This window comes from Lepidochelys kempii, chromosome 10 (genome assembly GCF_965140265.1).
Source record: "Lepidochelys kempii isolate rLepKem1 chromosome 10, rLepKem1.hap2, whole genome shotgun sequence".
Taxonomy (NCBI): domain Eukaryota; kingdom Metazoa; phylum Chordata; order Testudines; family Cheloniidae; genus Lepidochelys; species Lepidochelys kempii.
The window spans coordinates 35001335-35014671 of record NC_133265.1 but is presented as its reverse complement, the minus strand read 5'-3'; the positions used below and the strand labels follow the sequence as shown (position 1 = coordinate 35014671).

The 13337-nt window shown below is 56.8% G+C and overlaps 1 protein-coding gene across 4 annotated transcripts in view; it reads left to right on the top strand.

Moving 5' to 3' along the window:
• SBK1 (SH3 domain binding kinase 1) overlaps nt 1-10391 on the top strand; it is an 80628-nt gene extending 70237 nt beyond the window's left edge. For all 4 annotated transcript variants that reach the window (XM_073362819.1, XM_073362822.1, XM_073362823.1 and 1 more), the window contains 3 exons: nt 3979-4181; nt 5615-5817; nt 9024-10391. In XM_073362819.1, coding sequence (XP_073218920.1) covers nt 3979-4181; nt 5615-5817; nt 9024-9812 — 1195 coding nt within the window. In that variant the 3' untranslated portion in view covers nt 9813-10391. The remainder of the gene's footprint in view (nt 1-3978; nt 4182-5614; nt 5818-9023) is intronic.
• The last annotated feature ends 2946 nt before the right edge of the window (nt 10392-13337 follow it).

Here is a 13337-nt window from a genome sequence, read left to right as displayed (position 1 = left end):
GAGAGCAGCTCAAGGGGAAGTGCAGTAGCACACAACTCAAACCAAGGTGCATCCTGCTTCTGTCCCAGGGAGGGAGGGAAGGCAAACCAGGAAGATCTCCCACACATGCGTGGACCCCTCTCTTGCTCACCCTGCTCGGGCATTCTGCAACACACACTCCTCACACACTTAAACACATCCCTCTCACACTCCCCTCTCCGTCCCGGCTCTTGCATTTGTACACACCCGTGCATTCCCTGGCAACCACACACCTCTTTTGAACACCGGCTGTGGAGGACATTAGCTGCAGCGTGTCAGAACATGACTTGGGAGGGGGCATCTCTGTGTTTTCATTTCACTGCCTTCCCTTGCCCAGGTTTCCTTGGTGAAGGGTAGCAACAGGCTCTGGTCACAGTTTGTGTATGCTGGGCTTGTTGCTTGTTACCTCATAGCAGGAACAGCAGGGGCCATGATACTGCGCTCGGGAAGCTGTCTCGGGGCTTGTTTTACTGCAGCGTTGGTTTCTTCTGCCTGAACGCTGCTGTTAACTAAAGTGATTTCCAGAGTGAATTCTGTGCTGTCGATGGGCACCCGGCTGCAGGACAGTCCTGGAGCATGAAACGCTTGGATTATCTTCAGCAGCTGTGCAACTTCTCCTGCAAACCACCCCTGTGCCTGCTGCTAGGGCCAGGCAGTAGCTCCCTCTCCAGTCCTCATTTAACCTTTGGAGACCACCAACAAGAGGGCAATCAGTGGTGTTTTTGTGATATGGGAGGAAGTGCCAGAGACCCCTCCTCAACCATTTCATGGGATAAGCACATATCTGGGCTGGATTTGAACCAGTAACCCAGTAGTGAAAAATTCGACAGCCCATTACCAGATCCCTCAACCAGCCAGCAAACTGAGAAAGCAGCTTTGTCACACTGTATAAGGATGGGCCATGAGCTACACAGCTGGCCCCGCAGGGGCTGATTGATGTCTCCTGTAGCAACAGTAGCATAGTATGTGTGGAGGGGGCAGGTCCGGGGGAGGGGGCACAGACTATTTTCCTTTAGAGGAAGTACACCATGGCATCCAAAGGCTGCCGCACATCAACACTAGTCCTTGCTACACTCAAGCTGGTGAGAGAATCATTGTAGGGGATTATTTAATGCTGTGAGGCAGGATGGCCTAGTGGTGTGAGCACAGGCCTGGAAGCTGGGCGATCTGGTTCTCTGCCTCACCCTTGCTGTGTGAATCCAGGCAGTTTACATCACCGTTCTGTGCCTCGGTGTTCCCATGTGCAGAATGGGGATAAAAGATCCCATCCTGCTTTGGAAGGGTGATGTGAGGCTTAATTAGTGTCTCTTTGTCCGGTGCTGTGAGATCATAGATGGTACCAGCTGTCCTAGGGGAATGGATTGGGTTGGAGGCAGCTCTCTACATAATCAGGTCCTATCTTTCTGTGAATGAAAACCCATTGGCATAGCAGGGGGGGTTGCTCTTTAAAGCTCCAAGCACCAGCTGGCCTTCATTGTGCATTTGCTGCTGCGCAAAAGCTCTCCGTTTATAACCCAGGATCTCCTGGATTTCAGATCCTGGCCAGCTCCAACCGCCCCCCCTCAGAAATTGTCTGGGCCTGCACTCGCCAATCCTTGCCCTTCTGTGCCAGCTGAGGTGCCCAGAATCCCCCCAGCCAGGTCTGACTTGCTTTCAGAGCACAAATGCTGCTAGTGTCGCGGGGATAACTCACAGCATCTTGTTTTTTGCTGTGTGCTGCTGGCATCTGGATCCTCTCTGCAGGGGTGAGGGTAATGCTGTGTTGTGGGAAGGCTAAAGACCTGGCAACAACAGCTAACTCAAATGACAAGCAGCAGAGCTGTAACTTTCTCCTGGTGCCTAGATCCTCTGGTACGTGGGCCCCTGACAAATCCACCTTGCTGGCCTGCCCTCCCGCCCCAGCGCCGGGCGACTTCCCCCCGGCCCCAGCAGAGATTGTATAGCAAATGCTAGAATGATACTTAGCTCTTCTTCCACACACAGATCTCGTGCTCGGGACATATAATTCCCCCTTCACCAGCTGGGGAAGTGAGGTGAGGAGACGTGCCCGAGGTCATGCAGCCAGTCCGTGGCAGTGAGGAACACAGCTCAGGCCCCTTCAGCCCCACTCCAGCGAGCTTTCCCCTGGAACAGGGTGTCAGAGCCTGAGCCCATATGGCTACACAGCTCTTTCTAGTGCCACTGCACAGGCCTGAAAACCTGGGCTCTGAAACTCTCTGTTGTAGGCTTCTCCTTGCTTTACAGCCATACCCTGTTTGGGTGGAGAACCAAGACAAAGAGGGGTCAAAGAACGTTCCCAAGGTCACACAGGGAGCCCATGGCAGGGCATGGAATTGAACCTCAATCTCCTGAGACCCAGTGCCAGACCTTAGCCACAAGAGCATCCATTCTGCTGGACAAGAGCATGGGTGTGGGCATGCTCCACTGCCCCCTGCAGGATGGAATCATATGTGCTCAGACAGCTGCTCACGGAAGGCTGCCCTTAGTAAAGATGCTCCTCTGGTGCTAACACCAATGCCTTTCCAAACAGCCTTATTGTGGTGTCCCAACATTCACTGTTTGGTAAGTAGCCACCTCTTCCTCCTTGCTCTCTGTCCCACCTCAGCACAATGAGGGTGACCTCAATCAGATTCTGAAGCAGAGCATTGTGGGTGATGCTATGGAAATCCCCAGCCAGCTGAGACATTGCCACGGTTGAGTTCCTGCTCTCCCCTCTGCGAACAAGCTCTCCCTGACCCTCTGAGTTCCCTGCTGCCTATAGCACGGCTCACAGCCAGCCCCAGAGAGGGGCAGATGTGTGCAGAGTTGTACCAAGTCTGGCAGACCCCAGGAGAAAGCCCTGTCACAGGGCGCTTGCAACGTAGTCCACACTTCCAAACATAGCCAGGGACATGGTCCCTGCCCTGGGGAGCTGACAAACTGAAAAGCTGAGGGGAAAGGGGTGTAACATGCAGGCCCAGTGATTGCATGGACAGTCACTTGTGCTTGGGAGCTCTATAAAGTCATACACACTGAGCTCTTTGGGGGCAGGGACCACTGCTTTGCTCTGTGTTTGTACAGCACCTAGCACAATGGAGCCAGGGCTCCTTGGTGCTACCGTAATACCCCTAATAAATAATGTACAGTGTCTAGCACAATAGGGCCAGGGCTCCTTGGTGCTAACATAATATCCCTAATAAATAATGTACAGCACCTAGCACAATACACATCATATTAACAAGAATACCTAAATTACATGCCCAGGTGCGCACACACACACACACACACACACTTCAGCCCTCCTGTGCCCCCCACCTGCCTGGAATTCCCTGCATCAGTCCTGGAGTCCTGACTCCTCTCCCAGTGCTTGACCTTTCCTTCTATGGAGGGGAGCAGCTGACTCACGAGGTGGATAAGTGCACTGGATATTGGCTACAGCCACAGCAGGCCTTGTGGGAGGGAGGGGGTTGTTGGGGGGATTTAAAGAAGCCAGCCAGCCTGGATTGGGGGGTGGGGGCTCCATGTATAGTGGGGGGCCTGGAAGGCAGCACGGCCACGGGGGTTGCAGACAAAGAGGGCAATGGGGCATCATGGACAGAGCTGATGAGATGGAGCCTGGGCAGATGAGCAGGGAGGGCAGAGCTCTGGAGCTGGCGATGGAGAAGGGGAGCCAGCAAAGGATTAGAGGAATGAGAGTGATGGCAAAGATCAGGACTGACATGGAGAGAGTGGGTGGGAATTTAGACTGATGACAGGAGGGGCTGTTTCTGTACAACATGGGTGGGGAATTATCCAGCACAGTGGGTCTCGGTGCTCCTGCAGGGGCAGCCCTCCCCAGGCCCCAAAGAACTCCCCTAGTGGTTCATGAGGCTCCCCTCTGCCCAGCGCCACACAGGACAGCGGGTGCCAGGCAGTGTGTGTGGCAGGCCCACAGGCGTGGCAACATATGGCGATGCCCCTGACCACGTCTCTGCCTTGCAGTGCGACGATGAGTGCTGGCTCGATCGAGCAGGAGCCGTCGCGCAAGCTGGCCTGCTGCGGAGTGCCCCTGATCACCGAGGACATGCAGTCGCTGGCCATCCGCACCCTCTCCGGCTCTGACATCAACAAGCACTATGACCTCATCCGCGAGCTCGGCAAGGGCACCTACGGCAAGGTGGACCTGGTGTCCCACAAAAGCACAGGTGAGGCCAGCTCGGCTCCTAGTGGCCAGGCCTGGGCATTTGGGCAGGCAGGGCTTGTTGGTAGCTTGGCGAGCCACGGGCTGGGAGCGGCTGGACGGAGAGGGGAGACACGGCTGGAGTGGAGGAACTGAGCAGCCATCTGAAATTCAGCCCAGACCTGTTAGCAGGTCAGGGAGTACAAGGATTCTTGTCCCTCCTGTTTGGCTTGGCGCCTGTCTGCTGCAGGCTGACTGATGCCCACTGGGAGTGGCTCACCTCGGGATATTTCCAGCCATGCCAGCTGCAGGAAGTGTCAGGCTCCTGTACCCCAGCTTAGGTTCAGCTCATGGGGGAGTGAGGAGTTGCTCAGACAGGGACCCCTGAAGCAGGCTGGGTCTCGACTCGTTATTGCCACATCCCCAATCTAAGTCAAAGGGTATTGCTTGCAGAAATTGTACTGGCATGAGGGGTGCACTCCCCAACCTCCAGCCAGGGGGCATCCAGCTACTGGGAGAGTAGCAAGTATGGCCTGTTGCTTGCCTCTTACCAGGGCCTGTGGCCACAGGGATCCGCTCTGTGTGCCATTCCACTGGCTTTTCCCTGACACACCCACAGTCCTCTGTCTCTGGTGAGCTGACAGGATAGGCATGAAGGTCTCCATGGTGGGCTGATGCTGGGGCGGTTCCTTCTGTACAGCTCCCAGTGGACCAGGCTTGCTGCTCTGAGGCTGTTCTGTAGTTCTGGGTTGGGAGGGCAAAGCCCTTTGGGGAGGATGCCAGGTGCTCCTGTTAGTGTCCCTGCTCAGCTACTGGCCCCAGCCCCAGCAGAGCTGGTCAGGAATTTTTCAATGAAATGGTTTTCATCCAAATGGACACGTTTCCTGGGAAAGGGGCGTCGTCAATGAACTTCTCCACTCAAAACATTTTTGAAAAAAGAGTGTCAAACTCAACATGGAAAATTCTACCTTTCTGGTTCAAAACAACTTTTTGTTTAGAAATTTAAGCTAACAAGAGTTAAAAAGGTCTTGAAAAAATTGACAAAATGGGAATGAAACGATTCCACTGACCCGAATCAATTTTTTCCCCCCAGACTTTCAGTTTGAACATTTTTTTGAGATTTCAACTCTTTGTTCTGATTTGGGATGGGAACATTTTTTAAAATCTTGAAAACGGACAGGAAAATCTCAGTCCTTGTGCTCAAAGACCAGTGTCTCCTGCCCAGGCCTCTCCAGAGGTCCAGTGGGTGTGGGCCAGGCCATGACAAGCGCCACGTAGAGCTGGGTTGGTAGGGAGAGCAGCACCTGCTGGGACCTCACTGCTTGGATGGGTGGGGCCTGAGTCGGGGACCATGAATTTGGGAGCTCTTGTGGGAGCGTTGTGTCCCCCCCAAACTCCTCACTGGTCTGGGGGGAGCCCTATGTTGCTGAGCCTTCTCCTGAGCCTTTTCCCCTGTAGGCACAAAAATGGCGCTGAAGTTCGTGAACAAGAGCAAGACGAAGCTGAAGAACTTCCTGCGGGAGTTCAGCATCACCAACACGCTCTCCTCCAGCCCCTTCATCATCAAGGTCTTCGACGTGGTCTTTGAGACTGAGGATTGCTATGTCTTCGCTCAGGAGTATGCGCCTGGCGGGGACCTCTTTGACATAATTCCGCCACAGGTACCAGCTAGGAAGCTTCCCTAGGCTACCTCTCTCCTGCCCCCGTGGAGTCTGAGCTTTAACACCCATGGCCCTCAACTGGGGCTGCCCCAGCTCCCCTGCACAACAGACCCCTTTCCTACACGAGAAGACCACCTTCTCCATTGACCCCCATCCTACCTCCGCTACTCAGAGACCTAAAGGCAGACTCTGTCCTCCAGCTGTGATCTCATGTGCTAAGCAAGGGTGCTGACTGGAGCCAGCAGATCAGGCTCAGGCCTGGCGGGTGCCTGAGTGCAATACTGCCACAGGAAAGCCCTGACATTCCCGTCTGAGAGCACCTGGGCCTGGTTCTCCTCTTGCTAGCACCTTGTGGATCCTTTCTACTTGGGCAAGGTGAGAGTGAGTGGAGAGTTCTGAATTGGGAGCATCCCGAGTGTTAGTGGCTCCCGCATATACAGGGTGTTCAGTAGGTGGCACTCTTGCCCCCGACTCTGCAATCAGACCTCACCCCTGGGGGCAGCATGCCTTCAGATGAGACAAAGCTGAGCCCCTGGCCACTTGTGTCCTGTTAATGAGCCTGTAGCAATTTTCACAAGAGCAGGGCTGTTAAATACTAACTGGGGTCACTACAACCTTCCTGCTTATGCTTGCCCTGCAGTTGCAACTGGGTGCATTATGCATCACTTCCTGTCCTAAACCCTTGCCTAATGATGCTGTGCGCTGTTAAACTGCTGGCATGTCCCACCCCAGAGGGGGCTGCATTTCAGTGGCAGGTGAAGTGGTTTGCAAAGTGCTTTGGGATCCTGAAAGGTGCTAGATGAAGATAAGAAATTAATGACTATGATTCATTATCCTTATGAAAGTAGGGAGGGTTCAACAGTGACCAGGGGTTCATAGCCACCTCCTGGGGCGAGCTAGCCCAATGGCACATATAGTACTGCTTGCTCTGATCATAAAACATTTCCCCTCTCTGCACTGAAGGAACAAGGCATGGGGGGGAGGAGGAATAAGCAGACAGAACTGAGAGAGAACCAAGGAGAAAGGATGACCAAAGAGTAGAAAGAGATCTCCCCAAATATAATTAGACATAATTGAATTGGAAGTGTAATGAAATCGTAATGTAAAGCAAATAAAGGAAAATGTGATTATACAGCTTCAGCAGGTGCTTTAGCAAAGACAAGAGACAGGGTGTATGTGTGGGGGAGGGGCAGGGGAGGGAAGTGAGTCCTTGAAATGCCCTCTCCTTTGTGACCCAGGAAATTCTAGCCCCTGTGTGCCCCTCACCAGTCTGACCTTTGGAAGGCTGGCATTGGTGTCTGCAGTTGGCCCAGGGATTCAGACTAGCCTGGGTTCTGGCTAAGATCTCCCCTGGGGGATGCATTCTGGACTGGTTCCACCAGGCCTGCACTGGTCTCCAAGGTAGTGGTGAGCGGTAAGGACCTTGCCCCCTGGAGAAGAAGGACAACTGTATCCCCACCCCTGCTGAACTCAACAGCCCTGCCCAAGTGGCTGGCAGTTCTTAACCAGCCACCTGATCACCTCTCAAGCCCTTGGTGTGTGGGAGGGAGGGAAACAGTTTGTTGGCTGCCATTTCAGGATGATGATGGTTTCCAAATTTCCACCCAGCTTCTGCATTGCACATGGATAGGGACCCAAGGCAATGCTCATCAGAGACACTAGAGGTAGAGAAGGCCTTTTAAGTCACCTAGTCCATCCCCTCCCGACCCAGTGGCCAGTGTAGGGTTGTTCTCCAGGACCTTGGCCCCCCGGACCTCTCTGCCTTAGATATTTCTCCTGAAGCTCAGCCTAGACTTCCCTTTTGTCAGTCTCCTCCCTCTTACCCTGTCCAACCCCAGAGCACCCTAAGCAATTCCTCTGCCTGCTCCCACATGAACACCATGACCTCCTCTCCTCCCTTTCACACTGCCTTGGCCAAGCACCCTTCATATCTCTTCCTCAGCCAGCCCTTCCAGCTCCATCAGTCTTCTCAGCCAGCTTCCTCCGGGCCCAGGGGATGCTCAACCCCGGCTCCACCCCAGACCCTGCTCCCACCCCACCCCTTCCCCCAAGCCTCCACCCCCACCCCGCCTCTTCCCGCCCCTACCCCTTCCCCGCCTCTTCCCACACAGTTCTGCCTCCTCCCTCCAGCGTGCCCCATCCCTACTCCACCCTCTCCCTCCCAGCGCCTCCTGCACGATGCGATTCAGTGAAACAGATGATTGCGGCAGGCAGGAGGCACTGGGAGGGAGGGGGAGGCGCTGATGGGTGGGGCAGCAGGCAGGTGGGAGGCGCTGTGAGGGGGAGCTGGCTGCCAGTGGGTGCTGAGCACCCACTAATTTTTTTCCATGGATGTTCCAGCCTTGGAGAACGCATGGAGTCGACGCCTCTGCCTCCTCCCAGGGTGTCGTGGTCTGTTGGAGATTAACAGGCACTAGAGAGAGACCCGAGAGGAGGAGAAGCTGAGGTGGATCTCCACTCATTTGCACTGGACTTGGCCTCTCTCAGGGAGAAGGTCCTCAACTGAGATCCTGCTGCCAATTGACTTCTGGGTCCAGCCCTGGGAGCAGGGGACCTTACCTGGGATTGGGGGGTGACAGTGGATGGGGGATGTGCCTGTAGAGGAGAGCCACAGCTCCATGTCACGGAGCAGGGAGGCTGAGCAGAATGTCCATGGTGCGGCCAGGTCTGGGCAGCTCGTTACCAGATACTGACCAGAGAAGAGCCACAAAGCTGTTTGGGGGGCAGGAAGGGCCCACTCTGGGACAGACCTCGGGGCGGGCAGTCATCCCCGCAGCGACCAGGAGCATGGGCATGTGCCATTTTGGAGTGACACACTTCCATCTGTGCGAGGCCACGTGGAGGCCTGGGGAAGGAGGAGGTTAAGCACTGATAAAGGAATTATAGTAGGACCTCCTTAATTCAAGCTCCTAAGGGGAGAGTCTTTGTGTGACCTGAAATGTGCCAACAGGACGTGTCTGTGACGGGGCCCATACACCTTGTGAGGAGCCTGGCAGTCAGGGACAGTCCCCAGGAGAGCCAACCTGCTGTTAATCCATTCGCTTCTGTAGTTCTGTGGCTAAACCCCCAGTGCCTGCCTGTCCAACTCCACATGTGCTGGAGATCAGGCTGGGCCCCTGGGTCGCAGCAGTGATGTGGAAATGCCCCTCCCCCCCGGCACCCCCATCCCCGTGCCCATTGCTAATGCACTGTGTCTGCCCTTGCAGGTGGGCCTCCCTGAGGACATGGTGAAGCGCTGTGTGCAGCAGCTGGGCCTGGCCCTGGACTATGTGCACAGCAAGAACCTGGTGCACCGGGACATCAAGCCGGAGAACGTGCTGCTCTTTGACCGCGACTGCCGCCGGGTCAAGCTGGCCGATTTCGGCATGACCCGCAAGGTGGGCTGCCGGGTGAAGCGCATCAGCGGCACCATACCCTACACGGCGCCCGAGGTATGCCAGGCCGGCCGGGCCGAGGGCTTCGCGGTGGACACCAGCATCGACGTGTGGGCCTTCGGGGTGCTCATCTTCTGCGTCCTGACCGGCAACTTCCCCTGGGAGGCAGCCGCTGCCTCGGACACCTTCTTTGAGGAATTTGTGCGGTGGCAGAAGGGGCGCCTGGCAGGCCTGCCGTCCCAATGGCGGCGCTTCACAGACAATGCCCTGCGCATGTTCCAGCGCCTTCTGGCCCTGGACCCCGAGAAGCGCTGCCCCGTCAAGGAGGTCTTCTACTTCATCAAGTACGACCTGATGTCGGAGGTGCGCCGCCGGCCCTCCTACCGCTCCCGCAAGCATGCCGGAGATAAGCTCTCCGCCGGCCCCCATCGCCATGAGACGCCCAGCTCCTGCACCCCCACCCCGCTCAAGAGAACCATCCTGACGGAAGGCAGCGGCCCCCGGCTCTCCACCTCCGAGCCAGGCCTGTCCTCCCCGGGGGGAGCTAGCCGGACGGACGGGCGGCAGGACAAAGGCAAAGGGCAGATGGTCCTGGCCACAGCAATAGAAATTTGTGTCTGATGAGGGCTCAGCGGGAATGAGGGGGCAGCTGGTCATCATGACACTGCTCCGCTCTGTACAGCCTGCAACGATGATGTCAACACCCCTGCCTCCCCGCCCCACTGGCGAATGGGGTTCAGGGGGGAGGGGATTCCTTTTTTGTGTGAAAAGGGACCAGGAGCCATGTCTCCCGAAGCAAAAAATACTCACACTGCTAGTACTCACTGATACTGAGGCTGCGACGTATAGCTAACCCCTGGAGGAAAGGCCAGAGTGCAGACATAGAGCCAGGCAGAAAGGCCCCGGCTTGGCGGCTGGGAAGGACCCTGTGTGGCATGGTGGCCCCTCCCCCTCACGTCTTCCATGATTGGGCTGGGGGCTGCTTCCCCGGGCACTCTGCACTGCGCCCCCCCTTTGTCAGTGGGGCATGGGAGGAGCGCTGAGGCTCTTCCCATTGTTGGGGGTGGGCAGGGACTTTCACAGGGATGATAGCGGGAAGACACAGGGGTGCGGGAAGGAGGGAATCGGCACCCAGTCTTGGACAAACGGATGGGTGACCATCTTGTGAGCAGCAGGGGCTCAGCAGGGATGTCACAGCCATCGGGCGTGTGGGTGGGGTGGGGGGTAGGATGGGGTGGGGGGTGGTTTGTAGTTAATAAGCAACAAGGCTGCAGCAGGCGTGTGGTTCTGGGGGTCACCGGGAACCCCTATCACTGTCAAGGCTTGATATGCGAACTGGTGCATTGTTCCCTGGGGCAGGGTGGGTGCTGGGGCTCTGAGCAGGGCTCTTGCTACAGGATACCGGTAAGAGAGCATGGGGCCAGCACTGTCCAGTGGGCACTGCAGCAGCGTTGCCCTCCAGAGCTGCCCGCTGTCGCTCTTTCGTTGGCTCTTCGTGTCTGTGCTCAGGCCCGGGGGCCCTCCTGTGATTTCCCTGGGGGGGAGGGGCGGGGGGGCTGGCAGGGTGGACTCGTGGGGTTTGAGTGGAAGGCTCATGAGCCCAGTCTGTGGAGGAGGCCTTTGGAGAGATTGTGGGGAGCAGCATGCACCAGCCTGTTTAATACCAAGCAGGCTGGGGTCTGCCCCTTTTGCCTCATCCCTGTCCCCCACTGCTATCCTGCTTGGAGGGTGGCCTGTGATGGGGAGCAGGAGATAAAGAGGAAACCAATAAGCCTGGTTGAGCCACTGACCCTGTCTGTAAAGGGGGTGTTCTCAGGGCCAGTTCTCTGACAGCCTGAGCCCAGCCATGCCCAGGGCACTTCCCCCAGGGGTGGGGACTCGGGCAGCCCCAGCTCCTGCTGGTCCCCTCCTTGCTGAGGGATCCTGAGGGAATGCCTCTCCCTGCCAGTGGGGGAAGCAAGTGCTAAATGTAGCAAATGTCGGTGTGTTCCATGTGTCACTGTGTGTCGGGCCGGCTGGGCCCGGCTGTTGTCACCATCACCCTTCCCAGGGAACAGCCTCTCCCTGTCCCTGACCCCAGTGGGTCAGCTGGGCACTGGGACCCATATGGGGAGCAAGGGGGCATAGAGCATGATGTCTTGTGAGGAGCAGAGATCTAACCCATTTGGTTTTAACTGGAGGGACGTGGGCAGCAGGAGAGCCGCCATCAGGCTCCGGATCCCCTGCTCCGTGGGGTTTCTTGTGGCTGCAGTGGTTAGAAAGGCTCTCATCAGCATGCAGTGCCAGGCCATATGGGGCTGGGGCTTGGATGGCAGGGGCCTGGGAAGGGATGCTCACAGATACCCCTGATGAGCTTGGCCTGGCACCTGCTTCCTGGGCTGGACGGCTCTTGCTTGCTGTCAATGGGACTCCCTGGGGAGGAGGTGCATGCTGGTGGAAGGCGCAGGAGACAGGTGAGGTCAGCCTGAAAAAACCAGCTGGCGGGGTTGCCCAAGGCAAACCAGTAGGCATTGGCGTGGGGGTTGGCACAGCACCCACTGCTTAGATGGATGCATTGGAGCCAAACCCCAAGTGGTGGCCAGAAAGGAAAGCTATTAACTGCCCGCAAAGTCTGGCCAGTTGCCACGACAAGCTGAAGGCAACAGAGGGTGCTGGAGAGAAGAGATGGAAGGCAGTGGTGCTGTCAGGGCAGGCAGGAGCCCTGTGTCCAGGGTGCTCTGGATGACTCACCGTGCACTGCAGCCATACTGCACTGAGAGCGGCATGAAGGGCTGGGTGGGGCTGCAGGGAGGCAATGCCCTGGGTATGCCAGGCGCTGCTGTAACATGTGCCCCTGGGGAGATGGGCTTTGCTGCTGAGCTTCCCTGGCCTCTAGAATGCCTCCACTTAGACCCAGCCCACACCCGAGCTGCTGGCCAGCTCCCAGCCCTAACCCTCCGTGCCCCACCAGCTCCACAGTGCGCCCTGTTCAGCCACTGTGATACTCTGTGCCAGCTCGCTCTCCCCTAGCCAGGGCACCGCTGGGAGCCCACTCACTGCCAACAGATGCCCATGGCAAGGCGGTTTGATGGAGGCACAGACATATCTAGGGCGGTAGCTTCAGTGGCTTGGGAACACGCAGGTGGAAATGACCCTCCCACCCCCAACATTGTCACCTCTTAACGTGAGCCTTCCACAGCCATGGGCTGAGTGGGGCAGCTGGCTGTGTTTCCCTGGCGTGCTGGAGCCTGCTAGCACCCCACCTGCCCAAAGCCTGTGTGTAGCCCAGTGATGGGAGTTGAGCTTCACCTCCCAGCTGTGCTCAGCTGTTCTCTAGCTGTGGGATCAACCCGCCCAAGTACCTGCATTAGTGGGCTGTGTTGTGACAGGAGCAGGAGTTTGAGTGGCATCTGCTGATTCAGTTGGTCCCAGCTCGGTCACTGGCAGGCAAGGTTTGCAAACCTCAGTGTGGCCAAAGGATGGTGGGGAGTCCCCAGTCCCATGGTAGTGGCAGGGTGCCACCGGCAGGCCCAGGGCAACTGCACTGCCAGAGCATACCGGGAGACTGACCTGTGACAAGCAGGGTCGCACTGAGATGGGAGGGTGCAGGTCGGAGGTGTCTGAGAGCTGGGAGGTGTTTGTGCATGTAATGGGAGGTATGTATGTGATGGGAGAGGTGTGTGTGAGAGAGAGAGAGAAACGTGTGAGGTCGGAGTATGTGTGTGTGTGTGAGTGATAGATGGGAGGGGGTGTGTGTGAGAGAGACAGAGAGGTGTGTGTGAGTGAGAAAGATGGGAGGGTGAAGAGAGGGAGGGGATGAGAGGTGTGTGTGTGTGAGAGAGAGAGGTGTGTGTGTGGGAGATGGGAGGGGTGTGTGTGTGTGTGAGAGAGACAGGAGGGGGTGTGTGAGAGAGATGGGCATGTATGAGAGCGAGAAAGAGATGGGCGGGTGTGTGTGCATGAGAGAGATGGGTGTGTGTGACAAATGGGAGGGTGTGTGTGTGAGACACAGGACAGAGAGGTGGTGTGTGTGTGTAAGAGAGAGAGAGAGATGGGAGGGTGTGTGTGTGTGTGTGTGTGAACGAGAGGTGGGCGTGTGTGTGTGAGAGATGGGTGGGTGGGTGTGAGGGGGAGGGATGGATATAAGCACTTCTCTGATCTGCTGTT